The sequence below is a fragment of the Callithrix jacchus genome, chromosome 6, assembly GCF_049354715.1.
Source record: "Callithrix jacchus isolate 240 chromosome 6, calJac240_pri, whole genome shotgun sequence".
Classification (NCBI taxonomy): domain Eukaryota; kingdom Metazoa; phylum Chordata; class Mammalia; order Primates; family Cebidae; genus Callithrix; species Callithrix jacchus.
This window is the reverse complement of record NC_133507.1, coordinates 162,542,737-162,567,050: the sequence shown is the minus strand read 5'-3', so window position 1 is coordinate 162,567,050 and position 24,314 is coordinate 162,542,737. Positions and strand designations below refer to the sequence as shown.

General features: G+C 44.2%; 1 protein-coding gene across 41 annotated transcripts in view; it reads left to right on the top strand.

Moving 5' to 3' along the window:
* Positions 1-24,314, top strand: part of HDLBP (high density lipoprotein binding protein) — an 84,935-nt gene that overhangs the window by 18,204 nt on the left and 42,417 nt on the right. For 11 of the 41 annotated variants that reach the window (XM_054258364.2, XM_078328959.1, XM_078328986.1 and 8 more), the window contains one exon: positions 17,149-17,255. The exons of 7 other annotated variants lie outside the window; for them this stretch is intronic. In XM_054258364.2, coding sequence (XP_054114339.1) covers positions 17,234-17,255 — 22 coding nt within the window. In that variant the 5' untranslated portion in view covers positions 17,149-17,233. Of the gene's footprint in view, positions 1-4,975; positions 5,087-17,148; positions 17,256-24,155; positions 24,239-24,314 lie in introns of those variants that run through there. 23 more of the 41 variants (XM_078328982.1, XM_078328962.1, XM_078328966.1 and 20 more) reach the window with 7 other exon arrangements.

Genomic DNA, 24,314 nt, shown 5'->3' with positions numbered 1-24,314 from the left:
TGTTTTGCCAACTTGCCCCAACTTGCCTTCACTGTTACGAGGGCCTCATTATAATAGAGGGATCTTCTGAACAGGTGATCTGCAAACAGTGGTGTCTGTCTCCTTAGGTGGCCGACTGGACAGGCATTGACAGCACTAACATCTGTGTCATTTTGTCACTTATTTTAATATTACAATGTTAGCTTTGTAGTCAATGTATGTTACTTTATGGAAATGTTCATATAGCCATTTGCTGATGTTAAACTCCATAGAAAGTAAGTAATATATGCTGAATTTTATCAGCTTTTTGCGGCTTTTTTTTTTTTGAGATGGAGTTTTGCTCTGTCGCCCAAGCTGGAGTGCAGTGGTGTGATCTTGGCTCATTACAACCTCTGCCTCCCAGGATCAAGCGATTCTCCTGCCTCAGCTTCCAGAGTAGCTGGAATTACAGGCACGCGCCACCACACCCAGCTAATTTTTGTAATTTTAGTAGAGGTGGGTTTTCAAGATGGTGGTCAGGCTGGTCTCGAACACCTGACCTTGTGATCCACCGGCCTCAGCCTCCCAAAGTGTTGGGAGTACAGGCGTGAGCCACTGTGCTTGGCTGTTTTTTGGGCATTTTTGAAATGGTTGTCTGTCAGTCAGGTGTATGTTTATTTGCCCTCCTTGTTTTTAAGACGGAGTTTCGCTCTGACACCCAGGCTGGAGTGTAATGGCATGATGTCGGCTCAGTGCAACCTCTGACTCTCGGCTTCAAGCGATTCTCCTGCCTCAGCCTCCCAAGTATCTGGGATTACAGGCACCCACCACCATGCCTGGCTAATTTTGTGTATTTTTAGTAGAGACAGGGTTTCACCATGTTGGCCAAGCTGGTCTTGAACTCCTGACCTCAGGTGATCCACCTGCCTTGGCCTCCAAAAATGCTGGGACTACAGGCGTGAACCACCGCTTCCAGCCTGTTTGTCCTTCTTTTAGCCGTAAGTATGTATTTGTATTTTCTAGTTTTAGAACTGTAGTCCTAGGACAGACCAGTCTTAGTCTTGATGTCTTATTCGTTAAATTTAGTGATCAATTTATTGGGCTAGTGTTTGGTTTAAAAATGTACATGTTTTCCAGCCTGGACAACATAGCAAGCAAGACCTGTCTCTAGGAGAAAAAATTAGCTGGGCATGGTGGTGCACACCTGTAGTCACAGTGCCTTAGGAGTCTGAGGCGGAAAGGATTGCTTGAGCCCAGGAGTTGAAGGCTGCCATGAGCTATCTTACACCACTGTACTCCAGCCTGGGCAACAGAGTGAGACTCTGTCTCAAATCAATACATAATAAAATAGAAATTTACATGTTTGTAAAATAATCTATCAATCTCTGCAACATCTACTCATTGTTTTGGGAAGACTAAACAATGCCCTGAGTTTCCTTTGGAGAACCACCCTTTCTACCATGTATAAGCGACGTGTTTTAGATAGACTGGCTCAGCTGCTTGGATGGACCTGGCTGGCTATGGCCCATAGACATATGAGTGGCCCCTTGATTATAGTTATTGGTCCCTGATGGGATCAGAACCCAATTAATGCCAGTGAGATACAAATCGTGGGGACCCATGAGACGAAGATGCTCGTCTCTCCTTGGGAGCTACCAGGAGATATAATTACTGCCATTTATAACACTTCTTATTCCAAAACCAGGAAAGATAATATTGTATCATTGTAATCTTAGTGTGTGTTCTTTCTTCTGTCGGACTAGAGAATTAATTGGTCTTCAATCGCTTTTTTTAAAGAAACTGATTCTTGTTTTGATTGACCAAGTAGCTATGTTTCTGTTTCTGTTTTTTTTGAGGCAAGGTCTCTGTCACCTTGGCTGGAGTGCAGTGGTGCAATCATGGTTCACTGCAGGCTCAACCTCCTGGGCTCAGGTGATCTTCCAGCCCCAGCCTCCCAAGTAGCTGGGAGTATAGGCACATGCCACCGTGCCAGGCTAATTTTTTGTAGAGATGAGGTTTCTCTATGTTGCCTAGGCTGGTCTTGAACTCCTGGACTCGGACAATCTGCCTGCCTAAGCCTCCCAGAATGCTGTGGTTACAGGTGTGAGTCACTGCACTTGGCCTATTTGGTTTTTTTGTTTGTTTCAGTTTTTGTTTGAGGCAGGGTCTCACTCTGTCACCCAGGCTGGAGTTCGGGCTCAACCTCCTTTGCTCACGGTCTTTCTATCCCCAGCCTTCCAGGTAGCTTGGACTACAGGCATGTGCCGCCCAGGCTAGGAGTGCAGTGGCTTGATCGTAACTCACTGTAAACTTGAACTCTTGGACTCAAGGGATCCTCCTGCCTCAGCCTCTTAGTAGTTGGGACTACAGGTGCATGCTGTCATGCATGGGTTTTCTTTTCTTTTCTTCTGTGGAGTTGGGGTCTTGTTTTATTGCCCATGCTAGTCTCAAACACCTGGGCTTGAGTGAGCCCAGAGTGCTGAGATTGCAGGCAGTCTTATATTTCATCGGTTCTTTTCTTTATTTCTTGTAGTTTGGTTTTCACTTTGCATCTTGACTTGGATGGTTGTCATTTATCTTCGTTAGTAAAGTTTCCGAGTTTGACTCACACTCTGACTGTAGCTTTAGCAGTGCTGTATAGACACTGACAAGTGGTGCTCGTTTTCTTTTCAAGACAGGGTCTCGCGCCAGGCCGAGCACAGTGGTGCAGCTCACTACAGCCTTAACCTCCCCGCACTGGAGTGATCTTCCAGCCTCAGCCTCCCTAGTAGCTGGAGCCACAGGTGTACACCACCACACCTGGCTAATTTTTTGTTTCCTATTTTTATTTTTGTACAGGCAGTCTGACCATATTGGCCGGGTTTCTTTTCCTCTTTTTAAACCTTGTTAGGAAAACCTACAAGCATACCACGAAGTAGAGGAGAATCATATGCCTGTCACCCAGCCCTCACAGTGGTCAGCATTTTATCATATCCCTGCCCACTTCCAGTGTTGTGTATTTTTTATTTGAGTGTTTTAAGGCAAGTCTTGGTCTTTGAGTCACCTCTAAATACAGCATGTATTTTTTAGGAATTGTGGGCTTTAAAAAAACAGAATCACAATACCTTTTTCATACCTAACAACATCAACTGTGCCTCGTTAATATTGTCTAATATTTATTCTGTTTTCGGTTTTCTCCAAATGTCATAAAAAGTCCTTTTACCCTTTGTTTGAATCGAAATCCAAAGAAGGGCCCCACATTGCACTTGGTTTAAGTCTCTGAGTCTCTTGGCTCTTTGAAAATCTGTAGCTTGCAGACTGTCTTCCCTTTTTTTTTTTTTGTTTAATGCCATTTATTTATGAAGGCAGTAGGGTCGTTGGTGCCGTGGAATGTCCCAAGTTTGGGATTTGCATGACTGTGTTGTGGCACTACTTAATGTGTTCCTCTAATCTCATGTTTCCTGTAGCTAGGTCTGGATGCTGAGTTGGTTTCAGGCTTTGTTTTGGCGGGGACAGTTTCAGGGATATTCCACAGACCACGCTTTCTGCTGCATATTGAGCAACCAGTCACATGATGGCGGGTGCGGTGTGGTCGGCTGAGCCTGCAGAGTTCTTTATCAGCCAGTTACCTACTGCGTTTAACGGCCATTTGCTTGCTGCCTGTACCCGTTACTTAGTTGGTGTATTAGTTTCCTACTGCTGCTGTGCCAAATTACGACAGTGTGGGCGAAATGAGTCTCACTGGTCTAGTCTGGGTATCTGGGTGCTCTCAGGGGGCTCTGGAGAGTATCTGCTTCCTGGCCTTTTCCAGCTCGTGGCAGGGCAGCCATTTTTTGGCTGTGGTCCCTTCCTCTATCACTGATCTAAAGGACACCTGTGATTTCAATTGGGTCCCGCCTAATCGAAATCCAAAATGATCTCCTGTCTCAAGATTCTTAATTCATCTGTAACATCCAAATCCAGAAATGAGGACTTGAATATCTTAGGAGGCCATTGTTCAGCCTACAACAACTGACAATTACAAGGTGAAGATTTTTCTAATTCTATTCTTATTTAAATAAGATTTCCTGTATCAGTTTTGGTGATTCTGAAATGTGGTTCATGATGGGGAGAAAGGAGAAATGAATGACGTCTTTCCTTTATCAGTGTTAAGGATGCACTGGAACCAAGCGTGTGCAAAGCTGAAGTTCATTTTTGTAGCATTTCCCCCTAGTATTGTAAACCTGTGGATGTGGACGTGATTGTGCTTTAAGCCATGGAAGCCATATTTTGGTGCTCGTGTTATTCCACCCAAGTTGGCTTGCCTCATCTTTGGGTGTGACCTTTGGTCTGTGACTGCTCCCTTGCTGCCTGTCACAGGAGGCTGTTGCGCCTGGTCCGTGTTCTGCCCAGACCTAGAGTCAGTCATGTTTCTAAGAAACCCTAGTCTGTTCCCGTGAGATGGTGTTTGGACATCACAGTCAGTTCAATGTGTATCACTTTCTTTTGCTAAAATCTTGGTTCTTAGTGATAATAACTTGATTACCTATTCTAAATTTTGTGACTCTGCTTTTCACTGATTTTGTAGTAGCCAATGACGCTTCAGCATCTTTTATTCCCTTTCTAGATGGAAGTATCCTTGAAAAGTAAAAAGCCTCATATAATACAGAGCTTCCCCCTCTTGCAGATAACTCACAAACATTTAGCCTGTGCCCTCCACAGTTTACTGTTAAAACACACTTATGGGGGTACATAGTGTATGAATAACACGTGCCATATGGCACGTATTTTCATATAATATATTCTTACAGTGATGATACTAACATTATTAGGAGATATCACCATTTGGAATATATTGTCAAGTTATTGTGTTTTAAAGTTACATAATTCTCTGATGCTTAGGCCACTGATATGACATTGTTAGTGAACTGTGATAAACATGTACTGTTTTAATGTACAGAGAATTTTCACTAACTGAACTCACTCGTGTAACCAACATTGAGATAAATAAGCGGACTTTGTTCTTCTCTGATTTTTTTTTTTTTTTTTTTTTTTTAAGACAGAGTTTTGCTCTCGTTGCCCAGGCTGCAGTGCAATGGCATGATCTCGGCTCACCACAACCTCCGCCTCCCGGTTTCAAGCGATTCTCCTGCCTCAGCCTCCCGAGTAGGTGGGATTACAGGCATGCGCCACCACGCCTGGCTAATTTTTGTATTTTTAGTGGAGATGGGGTTTCTCCATGTTGGTCAGGCTGGTCTTCAACTCCCGACCTCAGGTGATGTGCCCACCTTGGCCTAGCAAGGTGCTGGGATTACAGGAGTGAGCCACCACACCCACCTGATTCCTGATTTTTATGGTTCTAAAAGCAGAGCTCTCACTCCTGTTCTGTTCAGATGAGCTTGACTTCCACCCCGTCCCCTGTCCCTTCTTTCCTACCCCCATCGTTTTCTTCTATTGTTTCTTTCTGAAAATATAAACAGCCATATGCATTTGTATTTCTGTTTCTTACAGAAAGGTAGCATACCCTGAACCTGCCGGCTGCCATTGCTCTTTTCCTTAACTGTGTACCCCAAAGACTGCGCATAACAGTTTATGGCGGCTTTCCTCTGACCTTACGCTGTGTTGCTTCACTGCATGGACACAGCATCGTTTCTTCAGCCCGTCTGCATATTGAAGTTGTGTTGCTTTCCAGATTTCTTTTTTATTTATTTTTTTTTAGCATTTTATGTTTCACTATCTCTGCTGTTCAGAGGTGCTGTTGCCCTTCTGAAGTCCATTCGTCACACACTTGCAGTAGCCAGAGTTACCTTTTTATCTAATGCTTGAGTCTCCTACCACCGTACTCACCCTACGTGGGTGCTTAGCGTCTGCTTGAGGTTTGTTTTAGAGGGCACTCCCTGCCTTTGGTGCCGGCCATTCTGATCCTGCTTCCCTCATTACCGATCATTCTGCTGCCACCCTGGCTTCCTGGGCTTGGCCGCCTTTGGAGCTGCTGAGAAGCTCTTTATCTTCCTGGTGTGACGTTTGTTTTCTAATAGTAGGATGAACAGTTTTCTCTCTATAGATGAGACTCCTAAATTCCCGCTCCCTGGACATGCATCGGTTTCTCTCTTACGTGGGAACGTCCTGATCTGAGTTTGGTACCTCCGTTGTCTCACTTTGCTGGGGGGGCATAGCTGTGCTTTGGCTGGGGTGCTGCGCTTGTACTCGTGCAATGTAATGTCGCATTAGTCTTTACAGAGACAGTTATGTAAGTAAGATGTCCAAAAGTGAGGCTTAATTTCTTGAGTAGACTCATAGGAAGATAGTACTTGTAGAGATGATGCAGTCCCACCTTCTCATGAGACAAACGAGGAAGCAGGCCAAGTGAAGGGGGTGGTGTGCCAAGCGGTGTCACCAGGCAGATCGCATATTGCAGTGCCACATGCTCTACACCTCGAGAGGAGAAAACCTGAAGACTTGGGTTTTCCTGATGTTTCCTTGTTTGTAGAAAAGTATTGTTTCTATTTGGATAGGACTGGGCCCAAGATTAATCTTTCAGATTCTTAAGTATTTCCACCCATGGCATTAGCTAGCGTTGTATCCATAACAGAGTTCTTTACAAACACGAATCAAGCTAATTCTAGCTCATAAAACTTTTCTATGTAAATTGTAGGAAGAAAAGAATTGTCAAGTATAACTTGTTGCCCTAGGTCAAACTTCAAATTATTTTGTTTCTTATAGTTTAATGAGATTTATAGTGAGAAGATTGAAGGTATTTTTGAATTCCAGGACTCTAGGTTAATGGTCCTTCCCACAGCTATTCTGTTCCCATCCTGCCCTTGCTGTCCTCCTCTTCCCAGGAAGACCATTGCAGTTGGGGTGGGGGCCTGCTGTGGGCTCCAGACCCTCGTGAGGAGTGTGTGTGCAGGAGCTGCCATGAAACACGTTTCAGTGGCTCAAGGTGGCCGACTAGTGTTACCGAAGCAGGAGCAGCCCCAAGAAACAGACCTCTCGAACACCGAACTGGGAAGGAGGGGTGATTTATTTGGCCAGGAGCAAGGTGGCATAGGTGCCTAACAGCCAAGCTCCCCTAACAGGAAACCTCTGCCTTTATGTAGGCTCACAACTCTACATATTACATGTGAAAGGGTCTTGCGTTTCAGCTTTAGAAAGTACATGTGACGGGTCATGATCGGTGAAGTAAGCGTGGGGGTTTGAGCAAGACTGAATGGGAGCAGTAGAGGGCGTGTCTCCATATCCCACCACCCTTAAGACCGCCTGAGATCTTAACTTCCAGGCCCCGGACCTCATGCCTGCCATGTCTCAACTTTTACTTCCTTCTTCTTTGAGACAAGAGACAGAAAAGTGGGGTTTCTTTCCTCATTACCACGGCACTTACAGACATCAAGAAACCCTTGGCTCCTATCGATGCATTTCCACCTGGAAGCAGTGGTTTGTTCTTCAGAGAGTCAAAGAAACTTAAGGTGGTGGAGACCCCAAGGAGTCGAGAACTAAGTGATCACCTAGTGGAGAGTACACTGCACAGTGGGAATAAGCTCTGCCCGTTTTTTCCCAGGGTGCTAATTCAGGAAAGCATGCTCACTCTTAAGTGATCCTTTTCTTTATGTTGAGATGAAACGTCTTCAGAACTGTTCCTAGTTGTTCTTGGTGGTGCATGCCGGTAACTGGACAGATCTCAGTCCCCCTTTAAATGCTTTCCACATGGTAAAGACTGCTCTCATGTATCTTGTTCCCTCTTCTCAAGGGCTTGAATGGGTTCGTAAAGTCATCACCACTCCCTCAGAAGGAAATGGACAACAAAACAGTTTTAATTCACACTTCTTGAGGATAACATGGCAATTGTAATAATAATACAGCAGAGAAAATAAATGTTGTGACTGCTTTTCACTGATTTGTAGTAGCTGCTGATACTTAAGCTAATTTTTTTTCCCTTTCCATGTGGAGGTATCTTTGTTGAAAAGTAAAGAGTCTCATATAATACAGAGCTTTCCCCTTCTGTTGATAACTTTCACAAACTCTTAGCATATGTCCATCCTTTACCCAGCTGTTCATGTTGATGCTTGTTCAGGACTAGACTCTGGACCTCCTGTCCTTTTTCCATACTCAGTGACTTGAGTTTCCTTCTAGAGAGGTCTTATGCACATACAAACATGTATCTCTCTTTAACATAGCTGGTTACATGTCAGTGTGATACATAGCTGCAGGCCAGGCACAGGCAGATCACTGAGGCCAGGAATTCAAGACCAAGATGGTAAAACCCCGTCTCTACAAAAAACATATATATATGTACACACACACACTCACACACTAGCCAGGCATGATGGCGCGCACTTGTAGTCCCAGCTCCTCAGGAGGCCGAGGCGGGAGAATCGCTTGAACCTGAGAGGCAGAGGTTGTACTCAGCCAAGATTGTGCCACTGCACTCCAGCCTGGGCAACAGAGTGAGACTGTCACCAAAAACAAAAATGCTGCCCTTTCTTGTTCACTGACACTCGGTATATGCTTAAAGCTCTTAACTGCCCTGTTTGGAGGCACAGAGGTTTATTCACCAGTCATTTGATACAGGGCTAAGAGCTCCTGTCTGAAATGGGGCTGGTTGGATTCTGCATATTCTCTTTTTCTTTTTTTTATTATTTTTTTTAAACGGGGTCTTTCTGTGTCATCCAGGCTGGAGTGCAGTGGTACCATTGTGACTCACTGCAGCCTCGACCTCTGGGGCTAGATGATCCTCCCACCTCAGCCCCCTCACTGAGTAACTGGGACCACAGGTACAGACTGAACACCTGGCTATTTATTTATTTGTGATAGAGACAGGATTTCGCCATTGTGAACCTAGGAAATTTGACAAGTCTCAATTCATTTAAAAAGCGTATTTTGCCAAGGTTGAGGATGTGTACCGATGACGCAACCTCAAGGGGTCCTAATGTGCCCAAGGTGGTCAGAGCAGTTTGGTTTTACACATTGTCGGGAGGCCCAGACATCAATCAGCATATGCAAGATGAACACTGGCTCTGTCTGGAAAGGTAGGACAACTCGAAGCAGAGATAAGGAGAATCCAAGTCGGGAGGGAGGTTCCAGGTCATAGGTAGATAAGGGACAAATGGTTGCTATCTTCTAAGTTTCTGATTAGCCTCTCCAAAGGAGGCAGTCAGATATGCATTTATCTCTGGTGAGCAGAGGGGAGACTTTGAAGAGAATGGGAGTCAGGTTGGCCCTAAGCAGTTCCCAGTTTGAGTCTTCCTTTTAGCCTAGTGATTTGGGGCCCCAAGATTTGTTTTCCTTTTAGACCGTGTTGCCTAGGTTGGTCTTGAACACCTGTGCTCAAGCTATCTGCCCACCTCCACCTCCCACAGTGCTGGGATTACAGGCATGAGCCACCATGTCTGGCCACATGTTTTCTTCTTACGTAAATGAAATTGACAATATGTCTTCTAGGATTTTCAGCATTTATTTCTTTTAAGTGGAACAAAAATTTAAGAAACTCATAAAACAATCAGAATGTAGGATTCTCTGATGTTTTAAAGATTTTCTTCCTAATTGATTTTTTCTTTAAAACAAACGGATCTTGCTCTTCTTCCCAGGCCAAAGTGCTGTGGCACAATCATAACTCACGGCAGCTTCAAACTAGGCTCAAGTGATCCTTCCGCCGCAGTCTCCTGAGTAACTAGAATTACAGGCACAGGCTAATTGTTTTTATTTTTTTAAGAAATGTGGTCTCACTTGGTTGCCGAGGCTGGTCTCAAACTCCTGGCCTCAAGTGATCCTTCTGCCTTGGCTTCCCAAAGTGCTAGGATTACAGGCGTGAGCCACCATGCCCAGCCATAATTTTTTTTTGGAGACAGAGTCTTGCTCTTGTCACCCGAGCTGGAGTGCAATAGCACAATATCAGCTCACTGCAACCTCCGCCTCCCAGGTTCAAGTGATTCTCCTGCCTCAGCCTCCTGAGTAACTGAGATTACAGGTGTCCACCACCATGCCTGGATAATTTTCATATTTTAGTAGAGAAGGGATTTCGTCTTACTGGCCAGGCTGGTCTTGAACTCCTAACCTCATGATCCGCCCGTGATCCGCCCGCCCTGGCCTCACAAAGTGCTGGGATTACAGGCATGAGCCACTGCACCTAGTGAGCCATAATTTTTTTTAAGGCAACTTGTTTTTTTTTTTTTTGAAATTTCGGTGTGGTGAATTTAATATCATAGGTATGTTTCTGTTCACTCTTTCATTATTTTGAATTATTTCTAAATGTAGTTACATTAACAAGCAAAACTGGCATAAACAGGTTTGAGAGAGCAAGTGAACCTGAGTCCTACTAAGCATCCACCATCACCAGTGGGAACTGGTGTTGAGGGCACTCTGCTCGTGGCGTCTATTAGTATTTTACTGTGGGGGTGGATTTGGTCATTCATGGAGGTCAGTGATAGTGCTTGGTGTTCTACCATCATTTGTTTACCCAGTCAGGTACTGATCCACTGCAAATGCTTTATCTTTTGATTCTACAAAAATGCTACAGTCTATGTCAGGCACACTGCAGAGACATCCAGGTTTGTGATGCCACCGCAAGAAAGCCTAACATCCCAATAAAGCAAGTCACATGAGTTTTACATTTCCCAGCACATGTACAAGCTAGAAAAACAATGTATATACCTTAATTTAAAGTATTGGTTAGGCCTGAGTCATTGCACTCGGGCCTGTAATCCCAGGATTTGGGGAGGCCAAGCCAGGCCGATCACCTGAGGTGAGCAGTTAAGAGACCAGCCTGGCCAACATGGTGAAACCCTATGTCTACTAGAAATATGAAAATTAGTTGGGTGTGGTGGAGCTCGCTTGTAATCCCAGCTACTCGGGAGGCTGAGGTGGGAGAATTGCTTGAACCCTGGAGGTGGAGGTTGGAGTGAGCCAAGATTGAAATTGTGCCACTACACTCCAGCCTGGGCAACAGAATGAGACTCCATCTCAAAAAAATAATAATAAAAAAATATTGGTTAAAAAATGCTGCTGATCGTTGAGCCTTCAGCAGGTCCTGATCTTTTTGCTGCTGAAAGGTGTTGCCTTGATGTTGGCTGCTGACTGATCAGAGTGGAGGGTGCTGCATACTGGGGTGACTGTCAGCTTCTTAAATAAGACAGCAATGCAGTTTGCTGCATTGATGGACTCTTCACAGAAGATTTCTCTGTAGCACGTGATGCTATCTGATTGCCTTTTCCCACAATAGAACTGCTTTCGGAATTGGAATTAATCCTCTCAAACACTGCCACTGCTTTATCAACTAAGTTTGTGTAAAATTCTAGATCTTTTGTTGTCATTTCAACGATGCTCACAGCATCTCCACTGAGCATTTACTTCCTGAGTAGATTCTATCTTAGGAAACCACTCTCTCTGCTCGTCCGTAAGAAGCACCTCCTCATCTGCTCACATGTTACCGTGAGATTGCAGCACTTCAGCCCCATCTTCAGGCTCCATTTGGAATTCGAGTTCTCTCGCTGTTTCTGCCACGTTTGCAGTTACTTTCTCCACTGAAGTCTAGAACCCCTCACGGTCATACATCAGTGTTGGAAGCACCTTACTCCAAACTCTTGTGAATGTTGGTATTTTAACTTCCTCCCATGAATCACAAATGTTCTTAATGGCATCTGGAATGGTGAATCCTTTACAGGAGATTTTCAATTGACTTTGCCCAAATCCATCAGAAGAATCACTATCTATGGCAGCTATAGCCTTGCAAAATGTATTTTTTTTTTTTTGAGACGGAGTTTCGCTCTTGTTACCCAGGCTGGAGTGCAAGCAAAATGTATTTCTTAAATAATAAGACTTGAAAGTTGAAATGACTCCTTGATCCATGGGCTGCAGAAATGCTGTTGTGTTGTGTTAGCATGAAAACATTAATCTCCTTGTATGCCTCCCTCAGAACTCTTGGGTGACCAGATGCTTTGTCAATAAGCAGTAATGTTTTCAAAGGAATCTTTTTCTGGGCAGATTTCAACAGTGAGCTTGAATATTTAGTAAATCGTTCTGTAAACAGATGCGCTGTCACCCAGGCTTTGTTGTTTCATTTATACAACGCAGGCAGAGTATATTTAGCATAATTCTTCAGAGCCCTAGGATTTTCAAAATGGTAAATGAATATTGGCTTTTTTTTTCTTTTCTTTTTTTGAGATGGAGTCCTGCTCTGTCACCAGGCTGTAGTGCAGTGGTGCGATCTCGGTTCACTGCAGCCTCTGCCTCCTGGGTTCAAATGATTCTCCTGCTTCAGCCTTCTGAGTAGCTGCAACTACAGGCGTGCACTACCACGCCCAGCTAATTTTTGTGTTTTTAGTAAAGATGAGGTTTCACCAAGTTGGCTAGGATGGTCTCAATCTCTTGACCTCATGATCCACTAGCATTGGCCTTCCAAAGTGCTGGGTTTACAGGTGTGAGCCACCGCCCCCGGCCAGAACATTGGCTTTAAAATAACATCTCTGGCTGCACTAGCCCCTAACGAGAGTCAGCTGCCTTTTGGAGCCTTGATGTCAGGCCTTGGCTTAAAGCCACCGAGCTATCATAGATGGCATCTTCTTGCACTATAAGGCTGTCTTATTTATGCTGAAAACCTGTTCAGTGCAGCCAGTTTCATCAGTGACCTGAGCTAAATCTTCATGACCTGCTGCAGCTTCTCCATTAGCACTGGCTGCTCCACCTTGCACTTTTATGTTCGACAGATGAGTTCTTTCCTTAAACTTCATGAACCAACCTCTGCTGGCTTGAGACATTTTTTCCTGCAGCTTCCTCAGCCCTCTCAGCCTTCATGGAATTGAAGAGAGTTAGGGCCTTGCTCTGGATTAGGCTTTGGTTTAAAGGAATATTGAGACTTGTTTAATCTTCTAGCCAGATCACTCGGCCTTTCTCCATGTCAGCAGTGAGGCTGTTTCTCTTTCTTACCGTCCGTTCCTTCAGTGGAGTGAAGTTTTCCTTCAGCCTTGTTTCTTTGCATTCACAGCTTGGCTGTTGGGTGCAAGAGGCCTCGCTTTTGGCCTCTCAGCTTTTAACATGTCTTCTCCACGTGCCTCTTTAATCATTTCTAGCTTCTGATTTAACATGAGAGGCGGGACTCTTCCCTTCACTTGGACACTTAGAAGCAGTTGCTGGGTTATTAATTGATCTCCCTTCAATATTACGTCTGGGGATTGGGAGACCTGAAGAGGGGGAGAGAGATGGGAATGCCCAGTCAGAACACATAAGTCCTCTGCCTTGTATGAGCATGGTTCATGACACCCCAAAACAATTGAAGTAGCAGCATCAAGGATTACGGATCACCATAGCAGATACAGTGACAATGAAAAAGTTTCAACTCTTGCTAGAATTACCAAAATGAGCTGTTGGAAAAGTGGCATGGAAGGGCCTGCAGAGTTGTCAAAACCTTCAACTTGTAAGAAACAGAATATCTAAAACACCCAAGTAAGAGAAGCACTGTCAGCTGAGGTGTGCCTCTATCTTTGGGCACATGTGTGAGAAATTCTTAGAAACAGGAAGTGCTAGATCAGAGAATATTGATACTTTAAATCTCAGTGCGTAATCAAATATGTATGCTCTCCAAAGAGATCACACCAGTTATCCCTCTAGCCACTGTTTTCCCACACCTTTTTTGAGTCATCAGATTTTATTTTTGCCAAACTGAGATGAAATGTAGAATCTTTTCCTACTTTTTACTTGTATTTTAAAATACAAATTGAATAAATGTTTCCATAAAGGGTCTGCTTATATCTTTTGCCCATTTTTTAAAAATGGGTTATTAGAGTCCTTGAAGAAATACTGTCAACTTCACGTGCTCCTCTCTCCCCAGAAATCTCTGAGCCTGCGTGTGTGCAGGGTTTGCCTTTGTGGTTTCGTGACTGGCAATAAGACACATTTAAATTTATTCATTAAACACAAAAGCTTTATAACCTGTGATTGGAGTTTTTTTCCTTTAAGGTTGTTACATAAAGTTTACTAATGAGAAAAGCTCCTTGTCAGTTTCTAGTTTAGCTTTGGTTTGAAAATCCACTGTGTAGCACTGTTGTTCAATAAAAATATGAGCCACATATGACTTAAGATTTTCTAACGTCTGCCTTATCCCAGCACTTTGGGAGGCCGAGGCGGGTGGATCACGAGGTCAGGAGATCGAGACCATCCTGGTCAACATGGTGAAACCCCGTCTCTACTAAAAATACGAAAAATTAGCTGGGCATGGTGGCGCGTGCCTGTAATCCCAGCTACTCGGGAGGCTGAGGCAGGAGAATTGCCTGAACCCAGAAGGCGGAGGTTGCGGTGAGCCGAGATCGCGCCATTGTACTCCAGCCTGGGTAACAAGAGCGAAACTCGTCTCAAAATAAATAAATAAACAAACAAACAAGTTAATAATATTGTTTTACCCAATATAAGATACTATCATTTTACATGTAATTCATCTTAAAACTAATAATGTTTTACATTGTATTTTTTTGTGCTAAATCTTCAAAATCTGATGTGTATTTTAGACTTACAACACATATCATTTTAAACTAGCCATGTCTGAAGGCTGTAGCGACATGTGGCCAGCACAGCTCAAAAGAGTCACCTGTTTCACTTCTGTGAAAATCCATTACTTTATTCTTTTGGACCTAACATTTGTCCTGTCCTCTTTTTATTTTTATTCTTTTGAGACAGGGTCTCAGTCTACCAGCCTGGTGTGTTGTGGCACGATCTCATCTCAGTGCAGCCCCCACCTCCCAGGCCCAAGCAGTTTCCCACCTCAGCCTCCCAAGTAGCTGGGATCACAGGCACGTGCCACCATGCCCGGCAATTTTTTTTTTTTTTTTTTTTGTAGAGATGGAGTTTTGCCATGTTACCCAGGCTGGTCTCAAACTCCTGGGCTCAAGTGATCTGTCTACCTCAGCCTCCTGAAGTGCTGGGGTTACAGGCCTGTGCCATTAGGCCCAGTCCTATCCTTTTTTCTTTTGTTTTGAGACAGAGTCTCAGTCTGTTGCCCAGGCTGGAGTACAGTGGTGCCATCTAGGCTCACTGCAACCTCCACCTCTCGGGTTCAGGTGATTCTTCTGCCTTAGCCTCCTGAGTAGCTGGGATTTCAGGTGCATGCCACCAGACCTGGCCAATTTTTGTATTTTTAGTAGAGATGGGGTTTCATCATGTTGGCCAGGCTGGTCTCAAACTCCTGACCTCAAGTGATCTGCCTGCCTCCACCCAAGTGCTAGGATTATAGTTGTGACCCACAGTGCCCAGCCCCCGTCGTCTTTTTTTTTTTTTTTTTTTTTTTTAAGAAAGAAAATATAAATTGTATTTATCTGATACATGTTCCTTAGTTAGGCTCTAAGTAAATATTATTCTTTACTCAGCTGTATAAATATGTGCTGATTATTTCTCTATTTGTAAAATTAATGTAGTGGCATACGCCACTAAATATATTAATTTAGTGGAAGGTGGTGAGTTTAATGGAATTAAACATTCCCAAACAGTGAGATACCTACTAAAGGGCATGTTCTTTTAGATACCATTTTTCTTATCTTTTTTAAGAACATGCAGAAAAGGCCCCAAAAGCTTACAAATATGAATTGCAAAAGTTAGATCTTAAACAACTAGCCAACGTGACCCAAATTTTATCTGAGCAAGATTCTGAAAGCCAGGTATCCTGGCAGCAAGTTCGGTGTTCTTTATATAATTTGTTCTCATTATAGGTGCCTGCAATGACTGATAAAATACAAGTTCCATATTTTCACCTTACCTAGAAGTACATTAGTCAAAGAAATAAGCCAGAGAACAGTGTCACCGAAGACTGTACTAAGTTACCTTTTCTGTTACTTCCTGAAAAGTAGTGAAACTGACAGAATTAGTTAGTGGAGAAAAAACAAGCAAATCTGCTGGGCTGCAGTGCTTTTTTCTCTCTCATCTGGACTTTCGTGCTGCTTTATTTTAGGCCTGTGAGTTGAATGTAATAATATATACTGTAATGAATCAGTAGTAAATATATGTGAGCTAAAGCAAACTTGTTCCTTATTAGAATGTGCTACAAGTCGAGTAAGTAAATAAGCTCAATTATAAAACTGGCTTATGCTAATAAAAACGTAATAGGAGCTGCATACAGTTTTAAACCTTCAGCTGTCAAATGGGATGAGAACATTTCTTTGACCTGACTTTGACCACCACGCTCAGTATGGGAGTGCAGATTGTGCTAAACTTAGCTCCCGTCCCGCGGTGCTGATGACCTCCTGTAAGGGACAGTGCCCCTGAGCAAGGGGTGGGCGCCTGTCCTCTGCATCTCTGCTCCCACAGCCTTGGAAATGACCCCTCAGCATGGCTTCACTCAGTGGGTTCCTGTCATGTAAAAGCAGAGAGAGGAATAGGTTGCATAAACAGCATTCCTCAGTTTACCCATGTTTATCCTCTGACAGTTAGGTTCTTACAAATTTGTTGACTATTATTAGCAGTGCAGTGGTGAGCACTGTTGTACTATTTTCTTTTTCCCACATGGAAGAGCTTTTTCCTGAAGTGCGTCTCTAGAAGTGGGATTGTTCTCTCATGGAGTCTTTGCATCTTAAGCCTTAATAGGGCTTGCGAATAGTGTGAAATAAGGGCCTTGTTTTTCTCTCTGACTATAGATACTAGTTTTCCCAGAGCCATTGATTGCATCATCCATCTCCCTGCTGATCCACACGCCACGTCTGAGGCAGGCAGGCGATGTCGTGTTGGGCCCTCTCTGCTCCTTGTTCTCTGTGTCTGTACCCAGCAGCAGCACCACCGCCTGAATGACTGTTGGCCGTACAGCCTGCCGCTGCAGAGAGCACGCCCTCCTCCACTTTCTGAGAGTTGTACTGGCTGTCCTTGGTCCTTTATCTTTTGTATAAATTTTGTTGTATAAATAAATATAATTGTATATTTTAATATTCTAAAAATGGTGTAAATTTTTTTTTCCAATTCAGTGTTTGCAATGCAAGATTATAAAAATTGCATATAGGAAACTTGTATAAATAAAAATTGTATAAAATCTGGTTGTAAAATTCCACACATACACATACCTTTTGGGATTTAAGTCACATTTGCATTGAATTTCTAGTCTAATTAGGGGAGAATTACTATCCATGATTAAGTCTTTCTTTAGATGACCATGGCCTGTCTCCATTTATTTAGGTCGTTTCTGTATTTTGACAAAGGTTTTTATAATCTCTATAAATTACATTTTTTTCTTTTCCTTTTTTTTTTTTTTTTTTTTTTTTTTTTTTACAGAGACTTACTCTCTTGTCCCGGCTGGAGTGCAGTGGTGTGATCTCTGCTCACTGCAGCCTCTGCCTCCTGGGTTCAAGTGATTCTCATGCCTCAGCCCCCACAAGCAGGTGAGACTACAGGCGTGCGCCACCACGCCCTGCTTGAATTTATTTCTAATAGTTTTTTGCTGGTGTTTTGGAAACATAATTGATTGTGTGATTGTGTATATTGGTTTTGTTTCCAGAAAACAGGTTTAATTAGTTTAACAGTGTGTGCGTACATTCTCGGGGATGCTTTCCAGCAGTTACACTGTCTGTGAATACTGGCAGGTTGGGTTCCTTTTCCATTCTGATACCTTCCTTTTTCTTGCCATACTGCCCTGACTTCTATCCCTAGTTGCTATAAGGAATGGTCTGATTAGTTAAGAGTCCTCATTTGAATCTTTTTTTTATTGTTTGAGATGGAGTCCTACTCTGTTGCATAGGCTGGAGTGCAGCGGCGTGATCTTGTTTCACTGCAGCCTCTGCCTCCCGAGCACAAGTGATGGTCCTGCCTCAGCCTCCCCAGTAGCTGGGACTACAGGCGTGCCAGGCTGCTTTTTGTATTTTTAGTAGACGGAGTTTGGCCATGTTGGCCAGGCTGGTCTCGAACTGTTGACCTCAGGTATCTGCCTGCCTCGGCCCCCAGAAGTGCTGGGATTACAGGCATAAACCACCCATGCCTGGCCCATTTGAATCTTTTGAAATCATCAAATCATCTTTTCTCCTCATGCTGCTAATGTGGTGAGTTACTTTAATCTTTTTCTAATATTGTACCACCCCATATTACTGGACTAAACCTCATCGTGATATTTTTTTTCAATTTTGGATCAGTTGGTGAGATTGTTTCTGGTTTTGGCTTTTAAGTACCTATGTGAAATTCACCCACCCCTTTCTCCTGTTACCCTTGTCTGTGATGAGTCCAAGCCCGCTAGCTTTGTGTGGGAGATGATCTCTCAAAAGCATTTGGAGGCCCGCCTGTTTGTTGTAATTTTTATATTTGTTTCTTTGAAGATTGGGAAAGGCTGGTTATTGAAACTTGGTATTTCTAACTCAGTTTGGGTAACTTACTTCTCTAGAATTTGCCCATTTCATCTGTTTTCGAGTTTTTGGCACTGCTCCTCTCAGTAGAATTCTTCCATGGCTTTTCAGAGTCTCCATTTGAGCTGTAGTTTTTGACCCCCCTTTTAATTCTTAATATTGCCTATTTACACTTCTCTTTTTTTCGGGAATTATTTTTGTCAGAGATTGAACTAGTCTTCTAAAAAAACTTAGATGTAAGTTTTGTTTATCCTTTAGTTCATTAATTTCCTAACTTTATTTCCTTCTACCTTTTGTTTATTTTATTTATTTATTTATTTTTTGAGACAGAGTTTCGCTCTTGTTACCCAGGCTGGAGTGCAATGGCACGATCTCAGCTCACTGCAACCTCCGCCTCCTGGGTTTAAGCAATTCTCCCACCTCAGCCTCCTGAGTAGCTGGGATTACAGGCACGCACCAACCACCATGCCCAGCTAATTTTTGTATTTTTAGTAGAGACGGGGTTTCACCATGTTGACCAGGATGGTCTCGATTTCTTGACCTCGTGATCCACCCGCCTCGGCCTCCCAAAGTGCTGGGATTACAGGCTTGAGCCACCGCACCCGGCTCCTACCTTTTGTTTATTCCAGTGTTTTTTTCTAGTGTCAGTTGTGGAGGATTAGCTTATTTTATTTTTTTCCTCTTCACTAATAGGATGGCTTAAAGTTACAACTTGAAGCAACACTCTTGTTTCATACCACAAGTTGGGATATATAATTGCTTTATGGCTTAATTTAAAATATTTTCAGATTTCTTCCTTGTTCCATGAATTACTTAGAAGCAAGTTTTAAAACTTACAGACTAAATTTTAAGTTGAGTTCTAATTGGGTGGTGGTCTGAGAACATTACTATGATTTAATTCTTTACTATTTGTTTGATTTTTTTTTTTTTAGCTCCTGGTCAGGTTTTATGGTTGTTTTTTTTAAAGTTATCACTTTTAATCATATGTTCAATAAAGTAGTTTTATTAATTGTGGTGTTTGCATCCTCTGTACATTTTCCAGTCCCATAACCTGTGTTACCAGGAAAGTTGGGTCCGTCTCACCTTTTACTCTTGGATATATCAATTTCTCCTAGTAACCTTCAGTTTTTACTTTATATGTTTTGCAGCTGTGTTATTAGATACATGTAATCGGAGTTACTGAATTTTTACATTCTTGACCTTCTCTGTTCTTAATAATGATTTTTATCCTACAGTCTGTGTTATCTGAAAATAATATAACCAACTTTCATGTGGTTCGTGTTGGCTTGGAGTACTTCTGCCATCCCTTTAATTCAGCCTGGATGTCTGTCTGGTTTAGGACTGTCGAATGGCTTGTAGCTGCTTTTATAATTGGTCAGTTTAGTCTGTGAACACGTTTAGAGTACTGATGTGTTTGAATTCATTCCTCATCAGTTTTGTGGTTTTTTTAACCTTGCTTTTTCATTGCTTCTTTCACTTCTCTTCCTATTCTTTTTTCTTATTTCCTCCCTTTTCTTTAATAATTATTAATGCAGGCCGGGCGCAGTGGCTCACGCCTATAATCCCAGCACTTTGGGAGGCCGAGGCAGGTGGATCACAAGGTCAAGAGATCGAGACCATCCTGGTCAACATGGTGAAACCCCGTCTCTACTAAAAATACAAAAATTAGCTGGGCATAGTGGTGCGTGCCTGTAATCCCAGCTACTCAGGAGGCTGAGGCAGGAGAATTGCCTGAACCCAGGAGGCGGAGGTTGCAGTGGGCGGAGGTTGCGGTGAGCCGAGATCGCGCCATTGCACTCCAGTCTGGGTAACAACAGCGAAACTCCGTCTAAAAAATAAAAAAAGAAAGAAAAAATAATAATAATTATTATTAATGCAGTATGCAGTATAATGAACCAACAATAATGTACATCCTAAAGAATACTGCTGAACCTACCACCTAATCCAAGATGTAGAACATTGCCAATAACTTCCATTTGAATGAGGGTTTAGTTTGAATGCTAAAAACTTTTTTTTTTTTCTCGATTGTCTTTAAATTTTTAACATTCATTCCCGGGAAGGTCTAAAATTAGTATCTCGAGTGTCTCCCCAGATAATAAGAATCTTGAAACCTTGCAACTTCATCTCCCCCATCACCTCATGTATTATTGCCTAAGCATTTTGATTCTCTTTGGTATGTGCATATTCTGCTTGTGTACCTGTCTGCCATTTAATTCCCTCCAGGTTTGATTGTTGGCATTAAACAGTAACAGTGTAGGGTCAGTACTTGTTTCGTGTTACCCAGGTTTATCAGCGCCCATTCCTTCTGGCCTCTGGCTTTCATTTTCTTGCTGAAGTATGTCCTTTTGTACTTCTGTCACAGGGATCTACTGGTAGTTGTTGCTTTCTCTTTGAATATGTCTTTCGTTCTCATTCTTAAATGACTCCGAATTAACAGTTATTTCTTCATCATGTATAGAGAGCCGTCTTCCTCCGGTGTGTCTTATTTTCAGAGGGCTGCCCTCGGTCTCACAGCATTCCTCATGAGTAACCTTCTTTCCTCTCTAGTTGTTTTTAGGGTCTGCTCTTGTCTTTGTTGCTCTGAGGTTACACTGGAGTGTGTTTTGGTTTGGATTCATTTAAATTATCCTTTTAGGTACCTTCTCTGTCTTTTTTGCTGTGAGGGAAGAATGTTGTATCTTTAGATCTTGTAATTTTCTCAACTATTTTAAAAAATGTTTCTTCTCTGTTCTTTGGATTTTTTCTTTTTTTTTTTTTTTTAGAACTTCAGTTACAGAGATATGTTAAGAGTTTCTCATTCCATGGTTCTTAGCTCTTTACTTTGTTCCATCTCTTGATTTTTTTTTTTTAACGCCACCTTTATGTCTCTAATTATTTTAAGTTTTTTTTGAAACACAGTCTTGCCCTTTGGTGAGGCTGGAATGCAGTGGCATGATCTTGGCTCACTGCATCCTTCGCCTCCCAGGTTCAAGTGATTCTCCTGCCTCGGCCTCCTGAGTAGCTGGGACTACAGGCATTGGCCACCACACCTAGCTAAATTTTGCATTTTTAGTAGAGACGGGGTTTCACCATGTTGGCCAGGATGGTTTCGATCTCTTGACCTAGTGATCTGCCTACCTCAGCCTCCCAAAGTGCCAGAGTGCCAGGATTACAGGCGTGAGCCACCGCGCCTGGCCTATTTTATGCTTTTTTTAGTTTCTTGATCTTACAGTTCTGTCTCCTGAAGTTCTTGAGTCTAATCCTATTTCTCTCCTTTTTTTTTTTTTTTTGAGACAGAGTCTTGATCTGTCACCCATGCTGGAGTGCATTGGTGCCATCCCAGCTCACTGCAACCTCCGCCTCCCGGGTTCAAGCGATTCTTCTGCCTCGGCCTCCCAAGTAGCTGGGATTACAGGCACGTGCCACCATGCCCAGCTAATTTTTGTATTTTTAGTAGACATAGTGTTTCACCGTGTTGGTCAGGCTGGTCTCGAACTCCTGACCTTGTGATCCGTCCCCCTCAGCCTCCCAGAGTGCTGGGATTACAGGCATGAGCCACCACACCCAGCTGTCTAATCCTATTTCTTTCTAATCCTTCCTTCTCTCTTTTTGTGCTTTGGGCTTTTAGCCTCTCTACCATTGATCTGTGGTATCCTTTTTAGCCTGGTATGAGGTTTATTCTTTCCTGAGGGGGATTGCTTTCTGTTTTGTTAATTTCTCAGTTTGGGCTAGGGGTTCCTGGACAAATGGGGTAGGTTGTAGAGTACTACACTAGTCCATTGTCCCCACAGCCAAAGAGATGCGTCTACCTCCCAGCTCAGGGTAGTCAGAGAAAACGTCCTATAGTCCCCTTTATGCTGGTGGACTTTCTTTCTTTTTTTTGATCTACCTATCTTCTGTTGAGGGCGTAGCATTTTTGGGAATCATGACTTTATGGAATAGGAGGGTGTCTCTTCTCACCTCCTGCCTTGAACAGACCCAAACTTCTCCCCTGGCCCCTTGAGGGCTGAAAACTCAAATGTCACAGACAGATGTTCACACATATTTGGTCTGAATATTGCTAGCTATGGAATTTCTAAAATTCGCCTCTATGAACCATTTATTAGTTTCGGTGTAGTAAGGTTGCTGAGAGGAAATGCTGGTTGTGAGCACCAGCACAGAAGCATCCCAGATGGTGAATAGCAAACACTTAACATTCGATTTTATAATATCTTCTGCTAACAGTGTTCTTTAAACTGACTCTCAGGTCTCCTGTGTGGTAGGTTCTGTGCCCGTGCTAACTTCTAGCTTCAGTGGAAGTTCCTGACAGTGACCCATCCCTACCCCTTACTCTTTCTCCATCTCCCTCTGCAGTGCTGAGCCCTGGAAAACAAAACAGCAACAAAACACACTTGCAGTAGTTGCTGATAGGTTAATCCCCACGGAAAGGTTACCAACAAACCCCAGCAGTGACACAAGGGAACGTCTATTTCCATGTTGACGGAGGGCCCACCTGCCCAGTTCCATGCTGGTGACTTAGAGCATGGCTTTGGTCATGATACCCTTGGCTCCTTGTCTACCTCCAGCTGCAGATTTTCTCTGCCTTCTGTGGTTCTGCTCCCTCTCTAGGTCGTGTCATGAAGGGCACTAGTGTCTGCTGGCTCCCAGGCTTCTCCCCTGACCTTGCACATACAGTCGCCTGCTTGACGCCCCCACCTGCCCAGTCAGGGCATCACACCCTCTTAGCCATCCAGTCTTCTTGAATTTCCCCACCTCAGTGAGGCAGCTCTTCCCAGTCGCTCAGGCCAAGATCCTGTGCCTTTCTGAACTTCTTTCAACTACTTTCCAAATAGATACCAAATCTGGCCATTTATTCCATCCATTATTGCCCACCATAATGCAGACCGTTGTCATCTTTAGACTGAGCTACAGTAGCCCTCCCCTCCCCTGCCACTGACCACTTACTGTCAGTGTTCCTCAAAAAGAAATACTTCTGATCCTGCTTTCCTTTCAGCCCTCACCCAGCTCCCACCATCCTCAGCAGCACCCATGGCCCGGCTGCAGGCTGTGCGTACATGACCCTGTTCCCTGGGTAAAGCTGGGTGTGCTCCTGTCAATTTCCCTGTGTGGGACGGTCTTGTCCCCAGATACCTGTAGCTGATCCTGTGCCCTATGCAGGATTCTGCTCACCTGCAACTTTGCCGGAGGTTCAGACTGACATCTCTAGAGAGTTCTCGACTCACCTTATACCCTTGAAACAGTGGTAGTTATCACTAAGTAAACACAATGGACGCAGAAGTGACAAGTCCGTCCCTGAGGGTGGAGACCCCCTGAGAGTAGAGATTCCCTTCCGCTCCCCGCGGGCGCGGAGGCCACACACCGGTTCTTTTCGGTGTATGCACCTACGTTATAGATGGAGATGGGGCCGTAAGTAATGCACGCTTTAAAGGAAGGGGGTTTTATATTTTAGGGGAAGATTGTGCCAAGGAATTGAGTGGGGATAGTTTATAAAAGTGAGGGACATAAGGAACAGACGCGAGGATGAGGGAATAAAAGTCCCAGAGCCGCCTGGGAGCCTCACTGCGCTGTCGGACCTCGCGCCGGTGGGGCCGTCCGTTGACGAGGTGGTGGGCGTCCTTCATGGTTTTTCTTCTGTGACTTTGGGGAGGCGGGCGGTACTGGCGACATCTGCTTCCAGAGCAGCCGTCCTTCCTGCTCCCTCTCTGGCCTCCGGTCGTTTCCACCCTGGGGCTCTTGCGGGGCGCACTCCCTCTGCTTTCTAGAGGTGATTAATTTCCCAACTCCTCGGCACCGCCCTCTCCACCCGAAAAAAGGATGCAGAACCACGCCTGGAGTTGGGTGGGCCTCCCGGGTGCTGGGCGGCCCGGGACAGCGGGGGACCCCGGCGGCGGGGCAGGCGGGGCGCTGACGTGTCCGGGCGGGATTGGGCCGCCGCCCTATATAGCAGCCGGGGCCCGGGCGCCGCGCCTCGGAGCGTCCCGGCTTCTCCCGCGCGGCGGGCGGGCGAGCGAGCGAGCGAGCAAGCGGCAGGACCAGCGGGCGGGGGCCCACGAGTGAGCTTGTGGCCAGGCTGGGGAGGCCTGGGCGTGTGGGCGGGTTTGGAGGGCGTGGGGGCTGCCGACGTGGAGG